The 20,290-nt window shown below is 43.5% G+C and overlaps 1 protein-coding gene across 1 annotated transcript; it reads right to left on the bottom strand.

The window, feature by feature from the left end:
- Nucleotides 1–649: 649 nt before the first annotated feature.
- Nucleotides 650–20,008, bottom strand: LOC146185832 (uncharacterized). The gene is made up of 9 exons (XM_084607928.1): nucleotides 19,835–20,008; nucleotides 18,217–18,315; nucleotides 11,873–11,987; nucleotides 6,935–7,007; nucleotides 6,545–6,590; nucleotides 4,457–4,473; nucleotides 3,077–3,149; nucleotides 1,855–1,982; nucleotides 650–716 (listed from the first exon to the last, which is right to left on the bottom strand). Exons 1-9 carry the CDS (start codon nucleotides 20,006–20,008, stop codon nucleotides 650–652), a joined length of 792 nt encoding a protein of 263 aa, XP_084464054.1.
- Nucleotides 20,009–20,290: the final 282 nt, after the last annotated feature.

Below are 20,290 nucleotides of genomic sequence, written 5' to 3'. Positions count from 1 at the left end.
GCCACGCCGACACGACCGTATGGCTTGGCTAATTAAGTGGGGCTAATGAGCATGTTAATTGCTATGTGTGACACAACAGCGGCACAGATTGAGGAATTACTGAGTAAACGATAACAAGGGTTTGTACGCGCTCGAGTATCTGCATGGGAGCCGCAATCGACAAGAGAAAGAGAGACACAGAGGGAGTAAGTAATTTAATAGAAGGAAAGGTGGAGAGGTCGGCTGGCGGTAAGGTGACCCTGGCGTGTTATTCCACACTAAGGAAGGGTGAAAGGCGAGCCAAAAGGCGAGTTAAGGTGCGAATAGACGCGGATGATGTCATAGTACAACAATTTGCCTGGAGTGGTCCAGGTTGTAGAGGAGGCCACGTTTGTACGCGCTGGGTGACACTGGTTTCGTGTATGGAGTCGACATGTAGCCCAAGCTGCACAAGACGACGGCAAGCTTATAGGAGCAGGATACTATTATTATTGCGCCTCTCTTAAGCGTGCTGCGAAACGCGGAGGATGTGTGCATTAATATATGCATTTTAAGCTGACGTTGAAAATTGGGAGAAAAGTCATCCCGATAATTTTTGTTTTTCTAAGGTTTCCCTTCCTCTGCAGCATCCTTGAGCCTTCCGTTCGTTCTTCCATTCTCTCGTAGGGTGCTAGCCGATGTTAAGGGCGATCACCTTCGTTTTCCTGGTGCGGGGCTTAAGCTTCCGAAGTACTGTCCTGCAAAGAAAATAAAAAGGCGATTGGGTTTCACCGCGAATATACATCTGAGCCATTCTTTAGGTTTTTATCTTAATTGTGGTCACATTTTTTAAATGCTAGCCAGAGAAACACCAATACAAAGATTCCACGACTATACTTTAAAGTATAAGAATTTGTTTTCTCGTTCTATTGTAATCTTGCTATTGCTCAGTCCTGCCTTTGGTCTCAAACAGGTGAACGATATTGTTTGGATAAAATTACCCGTTGTATCACGGCCATCAGGAAGACTGCAGTTCTATAACTTTAGTGTAACCTTCTGCGCCAATTTTTACGCCACCGGTGACAAGTTAAGTTCATGAACGAAGAAGCCTGCATGCCCAGTTAAGTCTCATTGATGTCGGCCACAGTAAATATTTACATCTATCTTAATGCACATAAGGCAAGTGTTCATAATGCGTCACAGACTGAGGCTGTGGCAAGTTACCACATTATGGAAGACAGAAAAAACAAGATGAGACAAGCGAACAAGACTGTGTGCTTCTTTCAAGAGTTTCATCCTTTTCGCGTGCTGCCATGCCGTTGCTGCAGACCAACAGTACTGAATACGACTTTGCAAAAGTGATATTGATGTAAGATTCCTATTCAACCTGCCATAAGAGTAAAAATATGAGAATTAACTTAATAAGCCAGTATTGCGCGCATGATGCATACTGGTTAGTTGTCCTCAGGATTCTAGGATAGGGAGGCTGGGGTTTATTTAACACGTTTCATGAGGTGTCATGGTTTTGAGTGAAAATAGCTACTCTCTGCTTCGACACATGAGCACCGACATCATTTCCTCCTCGATTTCATTAGATCGGGAAACCTCTTTTTATTCATTTAACACTTATGTTTCTTCAGAACATGCAATAGCCAACGCTAATAGAAAATATCAAAAGGCAGGTTAGCGGCAGAGACGAGGAGAGCGATAAAGGTAGCAAATGAGGGCAGTGAAGCCTGCTCGGAAGCTTACGATTAAAATCAAAGCCTTGCCGTTCTACAGAGCATGCTTTTAAAAAGCTCAACATAAAACCGCCGGTTTTTGCTTTTCATTTTCGTACAATCCAAGAGACTGACCGAGCAAATGGCGTCATCGAAAGTGTTTCTCATTCGTTACCTGGACGCTTCGCCGGGGCCACCGACCACGTTTCTGCAGGTCTTAGCGATGTAAAAAACGATGGATACCATGGAGACGCCCAGCCAGATTTCTTGGTAGCTTCCAACATAGCCAAATACCTCTTCAGCCTGCTTGAATCAATTTCTACTATAATACACTTGAATCAAGACAATGAAGGTAACACCGCCGCGGTTAATGCAAAAGACGGCACGAACATTTGTTTTTTATACTTTTACTTATTGCATTAGCCTTATTATAAGATAACAGCTATGCATTTCAAGATGCGAAAAGTGTGTGATTGGCTGGGAATTGGCAGCAGTCAAATGCGCTGTATCAGTGCCAGCCACTAGAGTTTGTTAAATACAAACGAACACCTAGCTTGCTGTATAAGCGTTTTAGCACCTCGTCTCCGCCGGAATGCGGCCACGTTTTGCTAAGACCACCCTTATGCTCGGGAGCCACCGTTATTGAGCCACTATCTGGGCGCGCATTTTCTAAGGCTGTCTATATATATAAGGGCTTCTAACGCATAGTGAGAAGAGTATATATATATATATATATATATATATATATATATATATATATATATATATATATATATATATATATATATATATAGTGCATCCCGTGATAAAATCAGATAAAATCAGATTTATTTAAGTACTTGTTTTCGTCGTTCCGTCATGCCCTCTAAAGATCCGGGATTCGGGTGATTTTAATTAAGGCATATGAGCCTTTAAAAAAAAGTTAGAAATGACTTTTAATGTATGCATATTTTTTGCTACGCAACAAGAAAAAAATTAAATGTAACGTTAAGAGAAAGCAAGCTTGTCGAATCGGGTTAATGAAATGCTATTTAAAATCAACGATGAAATGGGCATGTCATGTAAAGCGAAGACAAGATAACTGATCGTGTTTAAGGGTGACAGACTGGATTCCAAGGGAACGCAAGCGTAGGAGGCAATGACAGAAAGTTAATGGTGGATGGATGATATTAGGAAGATTTTGAGGATCAAATGGATGAAGCAGGCACAGGATGGGGTTATTTGGAGGCGTAAGCGAGACGTCTTTGTCCTGCAGTGGGTGTAATCAGGCTGGTAATGATGATGATGAATGATGATGTCTTTTTACTATGACTGCAGAGCTAGTTTTTTTTTTTATGTTACTCGACAATGAGACTTAGACAAAATCACGCAGGAAATTAGTGGTTGTATAATCTCACCTTCATTGCTGGTTCGTAGAGGAATACCTCAACGGCCGACGTTGCGAAACTGAGATGCAGTCCGATTTTTCCACTGAAAAGGAAATTAAGCTTTCCCCCATTCAGTTGCTCTAGAGCATGCGTAGTATATAGGACACACTTTCTATATGCTAATGGGAAAGTTGCCTCATTTGGTAGAAAAACAAAACACATGAAAAGGCACTTCTCTTTACAGGAAATATGAATCACTTGCATTGTGATAACCTTTCCAAATTGAGAAGCCTGTAGATTAAATAAACAGTGGGTGTATAAGTGGACAGATCATTTTCACCACTATCGATTCGGGCTTTCCTTAAAAATAAAAAAAATAAAAATAAAAATGACATGTAGGTTTCAAGGCCGACTGCAAACATGGGGCGAATGAAGTTATTTGAGCAGAGTATGTAAAGTCTTGAGATTTCTCAGATTTTTGTTTTTCATTTCTGAACATCGTTTTTTTTTTTAAACAACAACCAAAATATCCGCGCTTTCCGAAATAGCCCGATGCCCCTACTATAAACTTTCTGCGTCGCTGTCACGAGAATTTCGAACTCGGAGGTGTATTCAGTTGCTAATACCTCCTAGTATATTCCTGGAAGCAATTCCTGAAATTTTCTTTTTTTGCCATAGAAGTTTTGACTCAGCTGTGTTTTACCGCTTTGAACAAGAGTCAGAGTCAAGAAAGAGAAATCAGTTAAATAATCCAACTTGGCAAAAATGTTATCTTTCTTTGTTTATGTTTCTGGTGTGATCCTTGTTTTGTGAATACCGGAGTCACTGCCCTTAACGAGTGGCGATTTATACTGGAAGCCTTGCAGACAAAAAAAAAAAAGAAAAAAGAAAGAAAGTTGACTTTACCTTAATACCTGCGTTTGCAGTAACGCCTGTGAGGACATTTGCAGTAACAACAAAAAAATAAAAACGAGGGAAAGTCTGTTATAGTTATTCTTTGCTCTTATGTGCGCAGCGCGGCACACGGCAGGATCGGGAACGAAAATGACCCTGCGTGGACGTCTGTTTTCGGCATGGCGGAAAATGAGTGGAATGGGCAGCAGTCTCGGACAAGCTAATTAGTTTTTCTTCTTGTGTATTCATGTTTCTATTCCTCTTTAGCCTTTAACTTTTACCGCGCTGAGAATGCGTAAAAAAAGATCCGTAATGAAAAGTCTCGCAAAACTAGCCCTGCGGCAGACATATGCTGAATTCATCGCAGAATACACATAAGAGTGAGGCTGGCTAACTCAGGTTGAGGTTCTACGAATCGCGGGGCCTAGCTAGCTCCTACACGTCCAGTCCGAAAGCTTATGGAACGGCAAACTAATTCGTTTCTACCAAAGAAATTATTTTGTGCGAAAAACTTACGTTGTTTCATTCAGGTCCTACAGGGAAGAGACAAAAACAAAGTTGAAGTACGTACAGTGCAGACACTGGCGGCACGTAGCAGACAACAAACAACGTCGTTAAGAACAAGGCGAGTGAACACTCTCTGCCTGAATAGTTCGAGAGATAATGGATCTTTGTAATTTGATCTCTTCAAGCAAAAGCCTGTGATGTTGAAGTTATTAAAAGAAAAGAAGAAATCAGATTGCGCACGTCTTAATGTAGTACAAGTGCTATAAATAGGCAGTCAAGTAAGTTTTGTTACATGCGTTATACTGAAACGGAAATCGGCTTGTTTTTTTTCCAAAGCCGTAATTATTTTTCGAAAGCGTAAGCCGCCATATTGCTTTAGAATTAATGTAGAGTGATGCACTAACTTCAGAACGAAGAACAGGAAAATAATGAAAGCCACGAAACAACGGGGTTGTGCTCTATCTTCTCATGCTATCAAGTTAGAAGCAGTCATTAACCCAACCTGCTTCCATCCTAAAGGGTTCCTGTTGGGTGTAGGCTGCCCAGACTGAGTAGCAGAACACAGTGTTCCTCGCGAAGCGAGGCCTGTTGATCTTGGTTTACTTCATGCAAATTCTTCTTTTCTTAACGAATATAATCTCGCGACCCCAATATTTGTAGCTATGGTGTGACCTCCTTCGCAGCAAGGTAGGTGAAATAGCCATATGGTCAACCTGTAGTGAACGCGATGGTTAGATGGCATCCTCGAGGCACTGCAGATGAAGTTATGTGATGTTAGGAAGATAGTGAGAGACCGGAAAGCGTGGCGTGACATGGCCCATAGGGTCACGAAGAGTCGGACACGACTGAACGACTGAACTGAACAACCTGTAGTGAAAGCTTGAAACTGCAAAGTCACAAGCTTTCTTTCGGAATTTGAGGCAAAAATATCAGGCAATGGATTCGAGGAACTTTTGTTACGAATATAACAGGCTGGGGCCATCGGCACCGTGCAGATGGTCATCACCTACACTTGCCTGAGAGGGCTGGCAAAACACTACTAATGAAATGCATTGGGGTAAAGTTTTTCTCTTCTTTTTTACGCCTTCATACCGATGGCATGCTCTGACAAAAAATAGTCAGAATCACAACGCCTTTTATATTCTTCACACTATGCATTCCATGTCATCAAGGCTATGACAAATACTTCAGCGAATCTATCGATCGATAGATTCGGATAAAACCCACATATAGTGTATTTCGTCATACACAGAGGAAACTTCTCGAAGTTGTTAGGACAATATGCAAACGTAGTGAAAGAACTACTTGGAAAGAAAAGTATCGTAACTTCGCTACGGGATAGGCTTTGGGCTTAAGCAGTATAATGAAAACCGTACAACCGCCGCTGGCAAAAGCGAGTTTGACACTTTGGCAAATCGTAATGTAAATACGATAACAGCGTCAAGGACTTAGACCACGCATGGAAACCATGTCAATACCGTTCAAGCAGCAATCACACAATATAGTTTCCTGTACTTCTGTGACCTATTTGCGATATCGATCGTTGCCAGTGACACTGCTCAAACATACTGAAATCATTATGCATATCACTAATGACAAGTAAGCCGCTATGCGAAATGCGTGAGACATCTCAAGGTCCAAAAGCATCATTAATCTCACAAAGTATTTCATGAACGTATATATAAATTTGTAATAATCTGTTAAGTGGGCAGCTTGGCTTTGGCAAGCGCAGTCTTCATTTTACTACCCATCGATCAGACGAAATTCGGAGGCATCTGAAACTATTGATTCTTTATACACCCCCTGCACAGTACTACAGCTGCTGTGTGAAAGCGCTTGATGAACTGCTGCCTATTTTGCTAATCGCAAAAACTGTTTAGTCTGGCGAACTTCTTCAATTCGAACGAAAACTGAAAGTTGAAGCCGCCTGTTTCGCGTACCAGAAGCGGCTGCTGATTCGCCACGGATTAAGAGAAACAGCGACATCCAGTCGTTTGCCAGTGGTTGCTGGCAGCAGCAGCTGCGCTAATGTGACGAACAGCATAAAACTCGCGTTTTCTTTTGAATGTAACCGATATCAATGTCGACATTGCTTACCTGGTATTTCGAAATACCCGCCAGTCTGGCGTCGTATTCAGTCTCCCTATGAACGAAATGAGTAATCGTGCTCTCAAAGGCCGCTTCGAAAACTATGCAAACTCTGTAATGCTATTGCTTTTCAGCTCCCAAAAACAGCATAACATATCGGCTCTTCGAAATGGGAAAATGCAATCACCACTGACTCATTAACAAGGGTTCGGTAGCGGCTCTGGAAGCTCAGTGTTATCGAATGTGATGCTAGTTTTGCTCTGGGGTTGGCATTCAAGCAGTTTAATTTTGCAAGACTGCAGTAACTTGCACGGTGACAGACGAGAACGGTCTTTCTTTCTGTTATCAGCTTCATTTGTGGGAGCTAATTGGTTTTTGTAATGTAGTATGGCGCCATACTTGCAAGCGAGGTCACAGGCTGTATCGCAGTGATCGTAGACGCCGCTATCCTTGATTTTGGCAATGCAGTCATCTATGAAGAAAGAAAAAAAGGGAGGTAGTGAAGAGGCATATGCAAGTAAAAACGACGAGAGTTTCATCGTCAACTGCACGATTATTATTTATCTCGCTAGGAAATGAATTTTGTTTTCTATTAAGGGTATTTTCTTTTTTTTTTCTTGCGCGCGAAGTTTCACACGTGTTGAAAATAGCTTTTCGTTTGTTTTTGTTTTTGTTCTTCTGTTTGGAACGAAATCGGTTCTGTTGTGCAGTTATAACTTTTCACTGCTCATACTCTGCCTTCGCTTTTTCTTTAGATTATCTACTTGCTAGTCTCGTGCATACGTTGCAGTTTCTTGTCGATTCTTTACCACATATCTAAGAGCGTGATGTGTCGTTGAATGTACAGTCGCAGTCATAAATACGCGGCCCACGGATTCGGCCACTGGAACGGCTGTGGCGCCGCACCGTGGCGCTCGCGTGAGCAGTGCGAGGATAAGCACTGTGACGACTGGTTTCCCTCTCGCCCTCGTGCGTGTACGCCACGCGCTTGATAAATTTAAAGCGCGACGTGCAGCTGCTCCGCAGCCGATGGTCAGGCAGAAAGGAGGAGGGCGCCTCCATTTCGCCTTGCGTTAATCGCTCTGTAGGATTGAAATGAACCGCTGTCGCATCGGTATTCGTACTGGGTTGCCCTTACGCGCACCTGGCTGCAATGTTTCTGGCTCGCCCGTGTGTGGCAGCGTCAGAGCACGATGGAGGGAGGGGGGGGGGGAATTTATGGTGTTCAGAAATAAGCAGAATAAGTCACTGCTACGCCCAGAAGCTGGTATATGAACTTAAGTTCTGTCGTGTTTCTGACCATGTACTGTTAGTTGTGGCGGAGTTGACCCCCCCCCCCCCCCTCCCCCACAAAGTCATTTTGAATTACGTGTTACTACTTTGTAACCTCACTCTGGTTTGACTTCATTACTCTCTTCAAGTCATTCTGCATCACGTTTTGTTTCATTGTCACGTGACTGTGGTATCGCTTTGAAAGCCGTCCTGAACTAAGTGGCACTTCTTATTAATTCGTCGTAACGTCACACAATTAGTGTGAAGTTCCATGTAGCTCACATGACGCTACTTAAGCTATTTTCTACCTTTATTTCTGTTCCTCATGACATACGACTTCACAAGATTAGTCCAGATTACACGACTTGGTATAACGTGAAATGACTTACTATTACGCCTATCACTCAGTAATTGCACTTCTAACGACAGGATATGGCCGATGAGATGATATACACCTTCGTACGACGTCACGTGACCTTATTGGGCGACGACGTCCTTCGACGCTTTATGTGGGCACTTACAGCGGCAGCTTTTCGACCTCGTGAGACATATAAGAATTTTTACATTAAAATTATCTGTGCTTTCCGTAAATTGTAGGGACTTTTGCCTACGAGATAGATGCAGAGCAGCGTACAAGGACGCAATGCGTCAGTAAACATAAAGAGGGGACTCCACACGATCGGACAAATTTCATTTCACGCTTAACAGGGGCAGCGCTATTGACGTATAGACGCCGCGCTTAGCCGAAAGGACGAAAGTGTGCACACCGGAGCACGCGCAGCTACGTGCAGCACGAGATGCATTTGGTGCGCATGCACAGCATTCGCGCAATGGGGAGCCTTCTTTCATATTGAGTTGTGAATCAGCTTTACGCCGCACTTGAGTTTCGTCAAGGGCAGGGAACACACGCTCGAGAGCGAGGGAGAAACCTGTCGTCATGATGATGATAAATCAGCATTTATTAGGCCCGAAATAAATCGGTGGTGCATGCAGGCACCAGACGGGGTGGTTCCCTAGCTGCGGGACCCATATGCTCCCAGCAGCTCCTGGCCCCTGTCCGTCAGTGCGAGCTGAATCGATAGGGCGGGCTGGATAGCAAGGTCTCCCATCGCTCAAGGGGTTGGGGATTGGGGATATTGACGGGAAGGGGAGAAGGAGGGGCCTTGAGTTTTGTGCATTCTGCCAAAACGTGCGGCCGGGTGCCCTATTCTTTTTTGAAATAAGGACAGAGCATATTGGGTTCTGCACGGTACTTGCGGTTCATCTGTACGGGATGCGCAAGCGATCCAGCCTGCGCTCGACACAGGATCGTCTGTTGTTGCCTAGTGAGTTTGGGGTGCAGTTCTGGCCTTTACCTTTTCTCTCTGTACATCTGGGTAATCTCCCGAAAGCTGGTAACCGGATGCGGTAGCTCTTCCGGCTCGGTGCATACCATGATGCATACCCTCGAAGCGTCGGCGCGAGCGCCGCGTTGCGGCCTCGTAGCCGCTCCGGCGACCGCAGCCGTGGGCCGCGTATTTTTGACCGCGACTGTACCTTTATTTTTCTTTTTTCGTAGCGGTCGCTGTACTATTCTCCTTCTGTTTTTTCACTTAGCATTTTCTTTGGGGGTTCGGGTGTTTGTGTGGGGAGGGGGGGGGGGGGGGGGGTTTGGAGCTCGTCAAGCCGATTGCTTGGCTTTTTTCTCCCTGTCTCCCCTATCCCCACGATGGAAGATACAGACATTGTTATTATTATTATTACTATTATTATTATTATTATTATTATTATTATTATTATTATTATTATTATTATTATTATTATTATTATTATTATTATTATTATTATTATTATTATTATTATTATTATGTTACGACAGTGCAAATTCATGGGGCACGGACGTCTGTGAGAGGCGTAATGAGCCATAAGAGCGTTGTAATAAGGAGGGCAATTTAAACTGGTCCGATATAGTTTATGTGACAGCGTCATTTCGTGCGCACGACGACACATGGCATCTCGCAGAGGGAGTGGTTCTGCCTAAATGAATTGCATTTTCTTACAACCTTGCAGCCCAACTGAAGGTGATTTATAATTTGACATCTTTAGCAGGATATAATGCATGAATCTTGCGAGCAAAGCACGCAAATATATTTTTAAGCGAGCTTTTAAAATTAAGATGGAGTTGTCAAATAAAGACGTGACGGAGTTTAGGCTTCTCCGGCAGAGCACAGTGCCAGGTAAGAAGTTGTCCGGTGACGTCGTCTACGAGGGTGGTGCCTGTTCAGCATTATGTAAGGCGAAGTGAGTGGAGATTTGTTTTGCGGCATCCGACTGTCCCACGGCAGGGTGTGGGCGAAGGAATCAGCAATCTCAAGTTTTACCATCAATGATGGCATCAACGAGTTTCGCCGCCTTGCTTTTGACGCGATGAGAACATTGGGCATCATCGCGTCTTCAAACGACGCTTATCTCAGCATTTTAAATGCTAGCGCAAAAACCTTAGCGTGTTTTACCTCGAAGCTTCATGCACTTGAATCCTTGAATTTCGTACAATGCAAGGCAGAAAATGTCGTGGGCATGAGTAAAACCTCGCCTAAATTCTTCTAAAATTTTCCCAAGCTTAATTTGACGCTCACGCTTAGACGTATAAACGCTGAATGCCGTTCTCGGCAAATATATTTCGTTCCAAAACCGTCACGCTGATCTCATTGAGCGCTCAGGTACTCGGCACGCTCGGCAAATAGAGAAAGCTTGCTGCACTAGACAGTTGATAGCACCGCTGGAAGATTGGAGGATACTAGCACCAGTAAAGTACCAGCGCTATTCTCCCGTGCATCGCATTGAGTTTGTAGTTTCCACTTTTTTTTTTCACCTTCAACTAGACCTATGTCATCTCTGTGCGCACCCCAGGTAACGCCCAAGACCACGATTTGGCTTAACTTCGGGCTCCTCAACCCTATTACAGCCTTTGTCAATACTGCTCATTTTTATTGTACTGACATTTGGGTGAAAATGTGCCGTAGATATTACTACGCATAAAACGTCGGCACTAGTTTTAGGCTTCGTTCTCCTTCTAATGCATGTGCTACTGCCTCCTCTGAGAATTTATAGTCATTAGGAAGACGTACAGATCCAGGTGCTATCAGCATGTAGAACAAAGATATGGCTTTAACACCACTGAGCTTCCAAGGTTAGAGAAAAGTTATAAAATATTGACGAAATCCTCATGTCCTGTTTTAATGCATGTTTAAACATCTGACCTGTCTAATTTCTAGAAAAAGAACATTAGATGTTCACTTTATTGATTGAATTGGTCAAAATTTTGTTTTCGCAGTAAGGTTGGATTACTGTATTTCGCGGTAGCTAAGGGTCCCGTGTCACAGAAAAGCCAGTTCCGTCACCGGTGTCGACGTCATTGAACGGGACGAACAAGTCCGATTGGTAGACTGAGTAGACCGATGTATTTCTGGAAATATTTTCTTAACATTGATTTTTGAGGCAATCTACATTGTAGTATACTAAGCAGATGTGCTATATTTTACACGCAGTAAAGCCCAGGAGACATTTGGCATCCACTTTAAGATGGCGCTCACCATCACGCAGAGTGACTTCCTTACTGCGATGTGTAAAAGCTTCTTTTTTATTTCTTGAAGAATTACACTGCAGTCGAAGGGGTTGAATTCGAAAGTCGTGTCCAAGGAAGAGGGGCAAATCTTTTTGAACTCAAGCAGCGCCCGAAACTGAACGCCAACAATTCAAATCTTGCACAGTAAAAGTTTAGAACTTCTTGAGGCCTCGCTACTGGATGCGAAACGTTAAACAGAATTACTAACAAAAACGTCGTGTCCTGTATGCAGCACGCTATGAAATAAACGTGACATAATGAGTGGATTAAAAGATCACATGTGGAATAAAGGTAAAAAGAAAGAAACGAAGCAGACAGGTAGGCGTTCCTCTATTTGTTCCTATCTGTTAGCGCTGTGGATCTACAACTAAGATTGGTATCATTAGACATTCACTTTAGAAAAAAAAAAATAGTGCATGAATAAAAAAACACACACACACAGGAAAGCAGTGTGTACTTACTCATCTGCACCAGCGAGCATATCTTTTCGGAGAAAGATGGAGAGAACTCTCGTGTGTAGAAGGCGCAACCACATTCCTCCACCTCCACTTCAATGAGGCATTTCTGAAAACACACCTGCACGAAACCAGTGCGGAAATCAGAACATTTATTTATTTATTTTTAGGTGTCCAGTAGCAGTCAGCGGTGCCCTCAGAGGAGTAGCAGAAAAAAAAAAGTACAGTAAAAGTAAAAATAGCAAGGACAGCAATGAAGGCGATGACAATGAATGATAGGAATAGTTAACAGTTAAAATGGAGTCCCAGTGAGCTGAGCAGGTTTCACCTGAAATCTCGTCGAAATAGGATGCCAGGACCACAAGACGCCATTGCATAATATATAAACGCATAGCTTTTTTAAGAGTGGATACCACGTCTCCTTACGAACTGTATGAAGAATGATACGGTAGCTTACTGGACCCAGCCAGACGCTCGATACATCCGTCTAAGACGACTCGATCGACGACACTGACATTTTATGCTCTGCGTGAAATTCCGCGCTATCAAGCGTGCTTGCAAAATAAACTTTGTTTAAACGTGTCTTTCACGCGCAGGTACTTTCATATACTTGGACAGGCGGACTCCTCAGAATGTTCATCTTGTGGCCTCATAGAGACTGTGCACCATGTATTATTGGTGTGCCTATATATACAGTGTATGCGCGTGAACTAAAAGTGCTAACCGCTTCCTTGAAACATTTGGACAAGAGGCCTCTGTCGGTGGAGTTGCTGCTCGACGCTTTGCAGGACAAGGGAGAGGGTGTCCAGGCAGTGCGGGCTCTTTGCCGTTTTTTGTGCGCCACACCTGACTCGACTCCCGCTTGTAAAGCAAGTTGCCGTGCTTGTATATATTTTCATATGCCTTCTTCCACATCGTCACCCATCATGATCCTATTTCTTTTTCCTTTCCCCTTACCTAGTGCAGAGTAGCAGGCCAAATTTTAATCATTCTGGCCAACCTCTCTGCCTTATCTTTAAATAAACCCATCTATCTATCTTGCTAAGTGGTAATTAGATGAAGAGTTGACACGTCAAACACAGCTTTGTCGCGCAGACAGTTAGCACCCGAAGTTTCATCACTGATGTTATGTGAATGCAGTCAAAACCAGTCTTATCTGCGGTGAAGTTAAACTTGTTTGACAAACACCACCTGTACACACAGTTATCATTCTCTTGAATTAAGCTGCAGTCAACAAATGAGCGGATTATGCCGAATACCTTTATAAAACGAGCATATTGGACCATCTGATAGTGAGCAAAAGCCTCATGAAGGTCACTGATGAAGAGATTTGACAGCACAATTCCAAATGTTGATCCCCGACCACCTCCGATGTTAATAGAAAAGTGTTTTGTCCACTGTAGCTCACGCAGCTTTGTCGACCTGACAGGTAGCTCGCAAACCAGCTGCAACACGACTTGCAAAGGCCGCTGTTCGAAAGCTTTTTCGATAAAGAATATATTGGTCTATTACATTAAAGGCCTTGTCGCAATCAAACCAAACAGGGTCAACTGCTCTTGACAGGAGACTGCAGGAGCACAACTATTTAAAAAAGCCGAAAAGTTTAGTTTAATTGCTACAACTTATTCTAGAATCATGCTCGCAGACCCGTAAGTAGTTTTTGGAAATAGGAAAAGAAAAACAGTTGCGAGTGGATGGCTATTTTTAACACTTTGGCAAATGAATATAGGAAAATGATGAGCCTGTAGCCGGCGGGAGCACTACCGCTCCGGCATTAAAAATTGTGACTGCGAGCGGTTTTACCTAGAGACGGGGAAAGCTGACATGTTAAAAGAAGACTTGAAGATTCTAAGCAAAAGTGGTACCAGGGCGTCGCAGTAACCCTTAGCCGAGATCGACGCAATACCACAGTTTGTAGTTGCTGATAATCGATGTTTACTGAAAATAACGACAGTAAAACATTAAAGGGCCGCATTAAATTGAAGCACTGCCGTGGAACACTACCCAGAACAGCACATAAAAACAAAGGAACGAGAATAAAGGCAGTCGAGGAAAAGGATTGAGGCTTCGATAAAAAAAATCTTGGCGTTTATAAATGAATAAATAAATTGGCTGACTGTCTGATTGTCAAAGCTGCTTCGTTAGGTCACAACCAAGTGGCCTTGCGCACCTAATTCACACTAAGCCGGTACTGTGCCTCTTACACCCAAATCTCTGTGACGGGTCTTCCAAGTCAACCAGCCAACAGCGAGAGTGAAGGTGCCCATGTCTAACCAATGACTCTTGTATTACTTTCGCCCTAAAACAAAGAAAAACAGCGAAGTTGAGTCGAACAGTTCGGGTTCAAACTCGGGTTCAACAGCCGAGCGTTTGAACCATTGAACCACCGCGGCGGGTACTATCGCTCATTATAATTATGTTTAATTAACGTAAAAATCCGCCATTTGACGCGGCGGGTGCCACCTCCGCGATCAAGAGCACTGTTGCACCCGAGCTGATTGCGGAGACCGCGGTTAAACATCTGACATTTGACGCGACGATTTCCAGATGGCGCCACATGTACAGGCAGCGCACCAGGTGAATCGTTACAGTTACTTTGCGCAACCCAACTTTCGCACGATTCTATTGAAAACCCTATTTTTTCCGACTCGAACACCAACGACAAAGAAACTTGTCATGGTCCGCGTTTTCTGGTATGTAATCTGGCATTGAAACTTCTGTCCGGCAAACTGCGAGGTAGCCAGTGTCTCGGACCAGGACGCAGGTGGTCGTCGCAGCAGCACTCTGACAAATCGACTGCTCCGATAACCCCGAAAAAAGCTTTGCCGCTGCAACCGCAGTTATTTGCCTATTCCAATAAACCTAAGCAAGTATCGGTGTCAAATTGCTTCTTAAAATGCATGGACTATCATAACCTACTTTGTCGTCCTTGTCTGAGCCTGTAGAAGCTGGTAGCTTGCGCAGGAATTTTTGTTAAAACCCGGATGACTGAATATGCGGCACGCATTGCACAGATATCTGTTAAGCCTATTTGTCATTCTAGCACGGCATGATACCAATGTGCTACTGGAGAATATACGCTTAGCGAGTTGCTTGAAATACAGCTTTAAAGTGCCTGCACGTTCTTAACTATTTTAGTTGCCCATCAGAGAATGCTATATGAATGACGAGCGGCCTCATTTCATCACAACCTCAGTGCATTACGCTGGTCAAGCTATGTTTGGATGTGCGAATAGGCTTTCTGGCTGAAACGTGGGAGAGTGTGCATTGGAGCGATACGGCTAACTATCCGCTAAACAATGGTACGGATGAACCAAGAAACCCCCTAAAAACACATTTTAATAAAGAGATTCGTAGGAGTATAGAGAAGGCCGCGTCTGCGCTGCTCTTCCATTCACTCATGCAGTCCCAGCAAGTAATAACTTAAATAACGGCATACAGGGAGCACGCAATTGCGTCACAGTGGCGGCCATTTTGTGGTGCGTGAAACACGGCGAAAGGGTGCAAGCATATCTAATCGGCTTATCACTATCTGGTTTGGCTTGCCCTGCTGAAGTTGTGCTCTGTACCTCGAAATGGCGCCCGTGACATTACTTGATTACCTCCTAAAGAGCCGCAATTAAACAAGCACACGCACACGTTGCAGGAGTGAACCATCTCGCAACGCCTGCAGTATGGCCGAAACAGCCCCGTGGCTTGACGGGCCTATTTATAGAGCCATTTGTGCGTGTTCGAAAAGAGGCGTGATGACAAGACCTACTCACACTGTCGGGGTGTGTGTCAAAACCTAAATAGCTGTTACATCATGGCTAAGCCCTAAAATTAAGCATCATGTTAGAGCGCAACGGTGATCGAAGTGCAACGTTAAAGCACCGCAGTGAAGTATAAGAGGCCTGCCGTCAAATGAAGCATACCTGTGAGGTTCTGGAACACCACCGTTGGACGCAGAGAGTCGCAATTCATAGGAAGTAATTTGAATCGCACTCATTTCTCCGTCTTTCAATAAACATCCAAGAAATGAAAGTGTAACGCAGTACTGCCATGATGATGTGGAATAGCGCTTGCCTTACATCACGCGAGCTGTCTGCCAAGTGTTTCGAAATTTCTCTGCTCGCTTAATGACACCATTGGTAAAGACTGCGCAGAAACGCGTACATGTCAAATTAAACGAATAGCGGTGTTTCTAGGCTCAAGTGCACCTCGAGCGGCGCCAGTTACGTTTTTCAGTGATCATGCATCAGCTCTAGGCAAACAAAGCATCTTGTCGAAGACAAATGCTTGGAACAAAAAAATATTAGGTGAGTAACGCAACATCCTACGTGATATTTAGGAAGAAAAAAATCAACAACAGAACATGGAGCAAGACGAATAATACGACAACACAAAGCGCGTTGTGCTGTCGGGTTCTTTGTCGTCCCGTGTGCTCTGTCTCCTACACACGTGCCAACTTGCCCAAGACCCTATCTTAAACCGAGGCGAATTTCGAGTTCCCTTCGTTTTCGCTGGCCTCGCTTTCCGGAACACTTCGTTTTCATAAATTACCTATGCAAAATTGGCAGAATGATTGTGCGTCATAACGGTCTTCTGTGAGATATTTAGCCGGTTCAACTCGCGATCCACTTCGTTAAGTCTTGGAGAAGCAAAAGTTGTCTGCGAAATTTCTTAGTCAAACGCCATGGAAAAAAACGTTGTTTTGCACAGGTAAGTTTGCTCAAAGCCATTTGTACATTTGAGTGAGTCAAACAGAATGCTGATTTACTCTTTGTGCCTTTAGTCAGCACAGTGTATTTAGGGAATTAGATTGTTTGGTGAACGCCGATGGTGCCTATAAACTCGGAACCCTTTTATTAGAAGAGCGGTCTTCTTAAAGTAGGTGACTAGACCAGTCATGTCAGCCTCCTCCTGTGAATCTTTCTAAGGACATTTAAACTTAGAGCACTTAGATGAATGCTTAATAAAGAATACTCGACAAACGCAGACTGCATATTTATCAATTAGAGTTTTCCCCATGTTCTCATACCTTCAATACTCAGAGGGGCCCCCTCCTCAGGAGGAGACTGCTGTGTGAGCGAGCTGTATTTTATTCTACATGTGCCTTCAGTCTTATTTTGCGATAGATGTACCTAAAATATTATATAAAAAAAGACAGGGATTAAAGTGGAAAATATTCTTTTTGTTGCAAATACTTGAACTGGAAGCAACGCAAGCGCTTCAAATAGACAGCATGGGCCATCTTAGTGACGTTTACCCTAGCCTTATATTTATCTGCAGGCGCAGTCTCCTCTCAGCGGGTTGTCGCGGCGCGATCGCACATGTTACGTAAGAATGTGTGCTTCTAAACTCAATTCGTCGTCATGACTAGTGGTGCTCCCTATTCAGCTTACCATACAAATACAAAACAATAAATTTATTACCTAGTCTCAATTTCATCACATGGAGCGAATGCTCTGCACGTAATGAAAGATAAAAATGGAGGCTGTAATTGTCTTTTTATCCTGACGGCAGGATTTATCTAAGATATGGATGAATGAATCGCACTTCAGAGATAAAAGTAAACTTGGAAGCCTATATTCCAGTTGGTCAAACCAAAATAAACGTTTCTAACAGTTGCCTCGACGACGGCAAACGGTAGGTAAACGATAAATATTTGTTTTTGTTTTTACCTCGATATGAGAAAGCCTTTTTTTTTTATAGAATGCAATATGTAGGATATATAGACCGGTTTATATCATAATTTGCTTTATATTTGGCTTTTGCATTCGACTTTTACTTTCGTTCTGCGGTATCTTTTGTTCCGTGCAACTACCGTACGTCTTGGTGACTGTTCCCTGACGACGAGAAAATGCATTCTTGTGCGTCGAAATATTCGATGTGCGCCACCATTTTATAATCATCGTGAATCACTCTACTCAGATGTGCAATCTTAACACTGACGATTACCTGCCCAGGCAGTGATCGTACCTTATGATGCTTGTTTGAGTCCAAGCTAGCAGTGACCAATTCAGCACGCGTCTTGTGGTATCGGATAAGTTGTACGTCATTCCAAATTACAACCTGATGTAGCAATCATTTGACTGAGCATATACATTCGTTGAAGAAGATGTAAACCGACTGCTGAGCGTATTTACCGATGCATGCATTTTCGTACACGTTTAAAATGAATATTTGCTGATGAGAGAGATGAGGCAAGTGCGAATTATACATGCCGGGGAAAGCTGCTCTGGAGGTTGGACACTAGCTGAAGACACTTGTGACGGTGTTCACAAACTGTTCACAAATTGTACACAAAGTTTTCGTCTTGCAAATTCGCTGACTAAGTTGAAAAAATTAAATCAGTTCTTCACACTTACCGACTGCGTTTCGTAGCCAAAGTATTTCTCCAGCCTACCCCTGGCGTCATAATCCACGCAATGCGTTGTATAAGGCTTTGGCAGGCGCAGAGTTACGCTCTGCAAATATTGTTCGGAGTGGAATTAGTTCACAAAATGCGGAAGGTTTTACGCCATTTTCTCAGCTCATTTACCGAGGTTTCGTTTTTATTATCAATTTCGTTTTCCTGTTGCGTTCGTATGAAGTTGATCCGAACAGTTTTTTACACAAGGGAAATCCGCATATGTCAAGCCGGCAGCTATGCACGAAATTCTAATCTTCTCTATGTGACTCCAAGATGAAAACATGGCATTTGTTCTTGACTGCTACCATGCAGGATGTATGCAAAATGTTGTTGCGACATCAAAAAACATGAAGAGCAACATGCACGTATGTATCTTATCAGGCTGGGGAAAAAATGTTCCTAATTGGAGTGGCTTTAAGTTCCTAAACAGTGTTTTGTGGGCAACACTTCCGAAATTATTATTTTTTAAAATAAATTATTATATATCATGCATATACCAAGAATATAGGATAAAAATCACGAACAGTTAGAAATATGTCGTCACATGAGCAGTACTGCGAAGAAAGAAAAAAAATAGACAATGCGGCCTACGTCTCTTTTTTTGCTGCCAAGCCTGCGTCCAAGCCATGGGGCCGCATCTTTATGCCAGAAAATTTTAAAATCGTCAGCGCATGGAGAGTCCAAGAAATAATTCCGTTGTTCCTGGTGCTCTCCATTGTGACGCTCTCTTTGCGTAAACAAAAGCTACTGGCACCCGAGTAACCGCACGTGCAAAAGCCAGGGTATTTTGGCTTTTGTACTTGGTTGAATACACACCATTCAAGACAATGTAACGCCAGTTTGCGACAGGCATTGGCATACGTGGCAGTGTGGTCAGCCCGCGACGCTATCCATCAGACTTCAGGGGGTTTACGATGTGGATCTGTAGTATTGCCTTAAGGAATCACTGCGGATATAGTTGTGTTTGTTCCCTATTCCTTTGCTTGTGCGCCCAAGTTTTATCACGAATTATGGTAACCTTTCTGACGAACTTTTTGAATTGGCGGAATGCGCACGTTGTCACTGACATGCACATTATCTGGATTCCAGGAAGAGACGAAGAGTCAGATAAGTTGGCTACACACTATTAATGGCACACGTGCTTCATCGACAGAGTGTGTTTCACTGCATTGCCCATATTCGTCAGCTTGTTAACTTGGCTCGCACTGGCAGTGGCCCGGAATAATATTATGAAAAAAAAAAAAGAAGGAAGGAGTACATTTACTTCCCCAGCTAGCGCGAACAGCAGTTGTTATTTATTCCTGAGCAGGTGTTTTACTCGCTCTAAAAAGGAAAAAAAAGAAAGAAAACTGGTCATAATGCTAAGCCTCTTCGGAGCACATTTTCTCCAGAAGCATCGTAGTAGCTTCTTTCCAAGAAAAGAGAAATTATGAAATAAAGTTGCGATTTTGAAGGCAGCGCACACGATTTAATAGAAGCGCCTTGAGCAGAGCCACGCGCGATAAAGTGAGATCTTCAACGGTACACGAAATATGCTTGCCTGGAGCTGAGCTGCACTTGGCACATGCGCATACCTGCTGTATGGAGACCTCGTAGAGGAGTCCGTCAAGGAGCACCACGCTTTCCAATTTCCCGGGCACGTGACGCTGCGACGTGTGCAAGATCATCGGATGCGTCGTCCAGTGGTACGTGTTCAGGAACTCGTTCTTGTTCCACGTGGCCTCCAGGCTTAGCTCTGGGGACAGCATCGCGCACAAAGCGGACGCCTGTCATTGAAGCTTCAAACTCACCAAGACAGACTTTGTTCAGCGAGAATGAGATACGGAGACGCTAAGTCGCCATTGTGTCCGAAATTTATTTGCGTTTAGAGCTCAATAGAAAAAAAAAAATGTCGCGTCCGGAAAGAAAATTCCTCTGCAATGTACCAGTGTATGAATCTCCTAGCTCATACCGTACATCCAAGGCGTCTTGCACTTGAAGAACACGTGATCTTCCGGTAGAAGTTCCACATCGAGCGTGAAGCACATCTT

The sequence above is a fragment of the Amblyomma maculatum genome, chromosome 6, assembly GCF_055883805.1.
Source record: "Amblyomma maculatum isolate TAMU_Amacu chromosome 6, ASM5588380v1, whole genome shotgun sequence".
Taxonomy (NCBI): domain Eukaryota; kingdom Metazoa; phylum Arthropoda; class Arachnida; order Ixodida; family Ixodidae; genus Amblyomma; species Amblyomma maculatum.
Note: the sequence above shows the minus strand (reverse complement) of the source record. Positions and strands in the feature narration are given on the sequence as shown.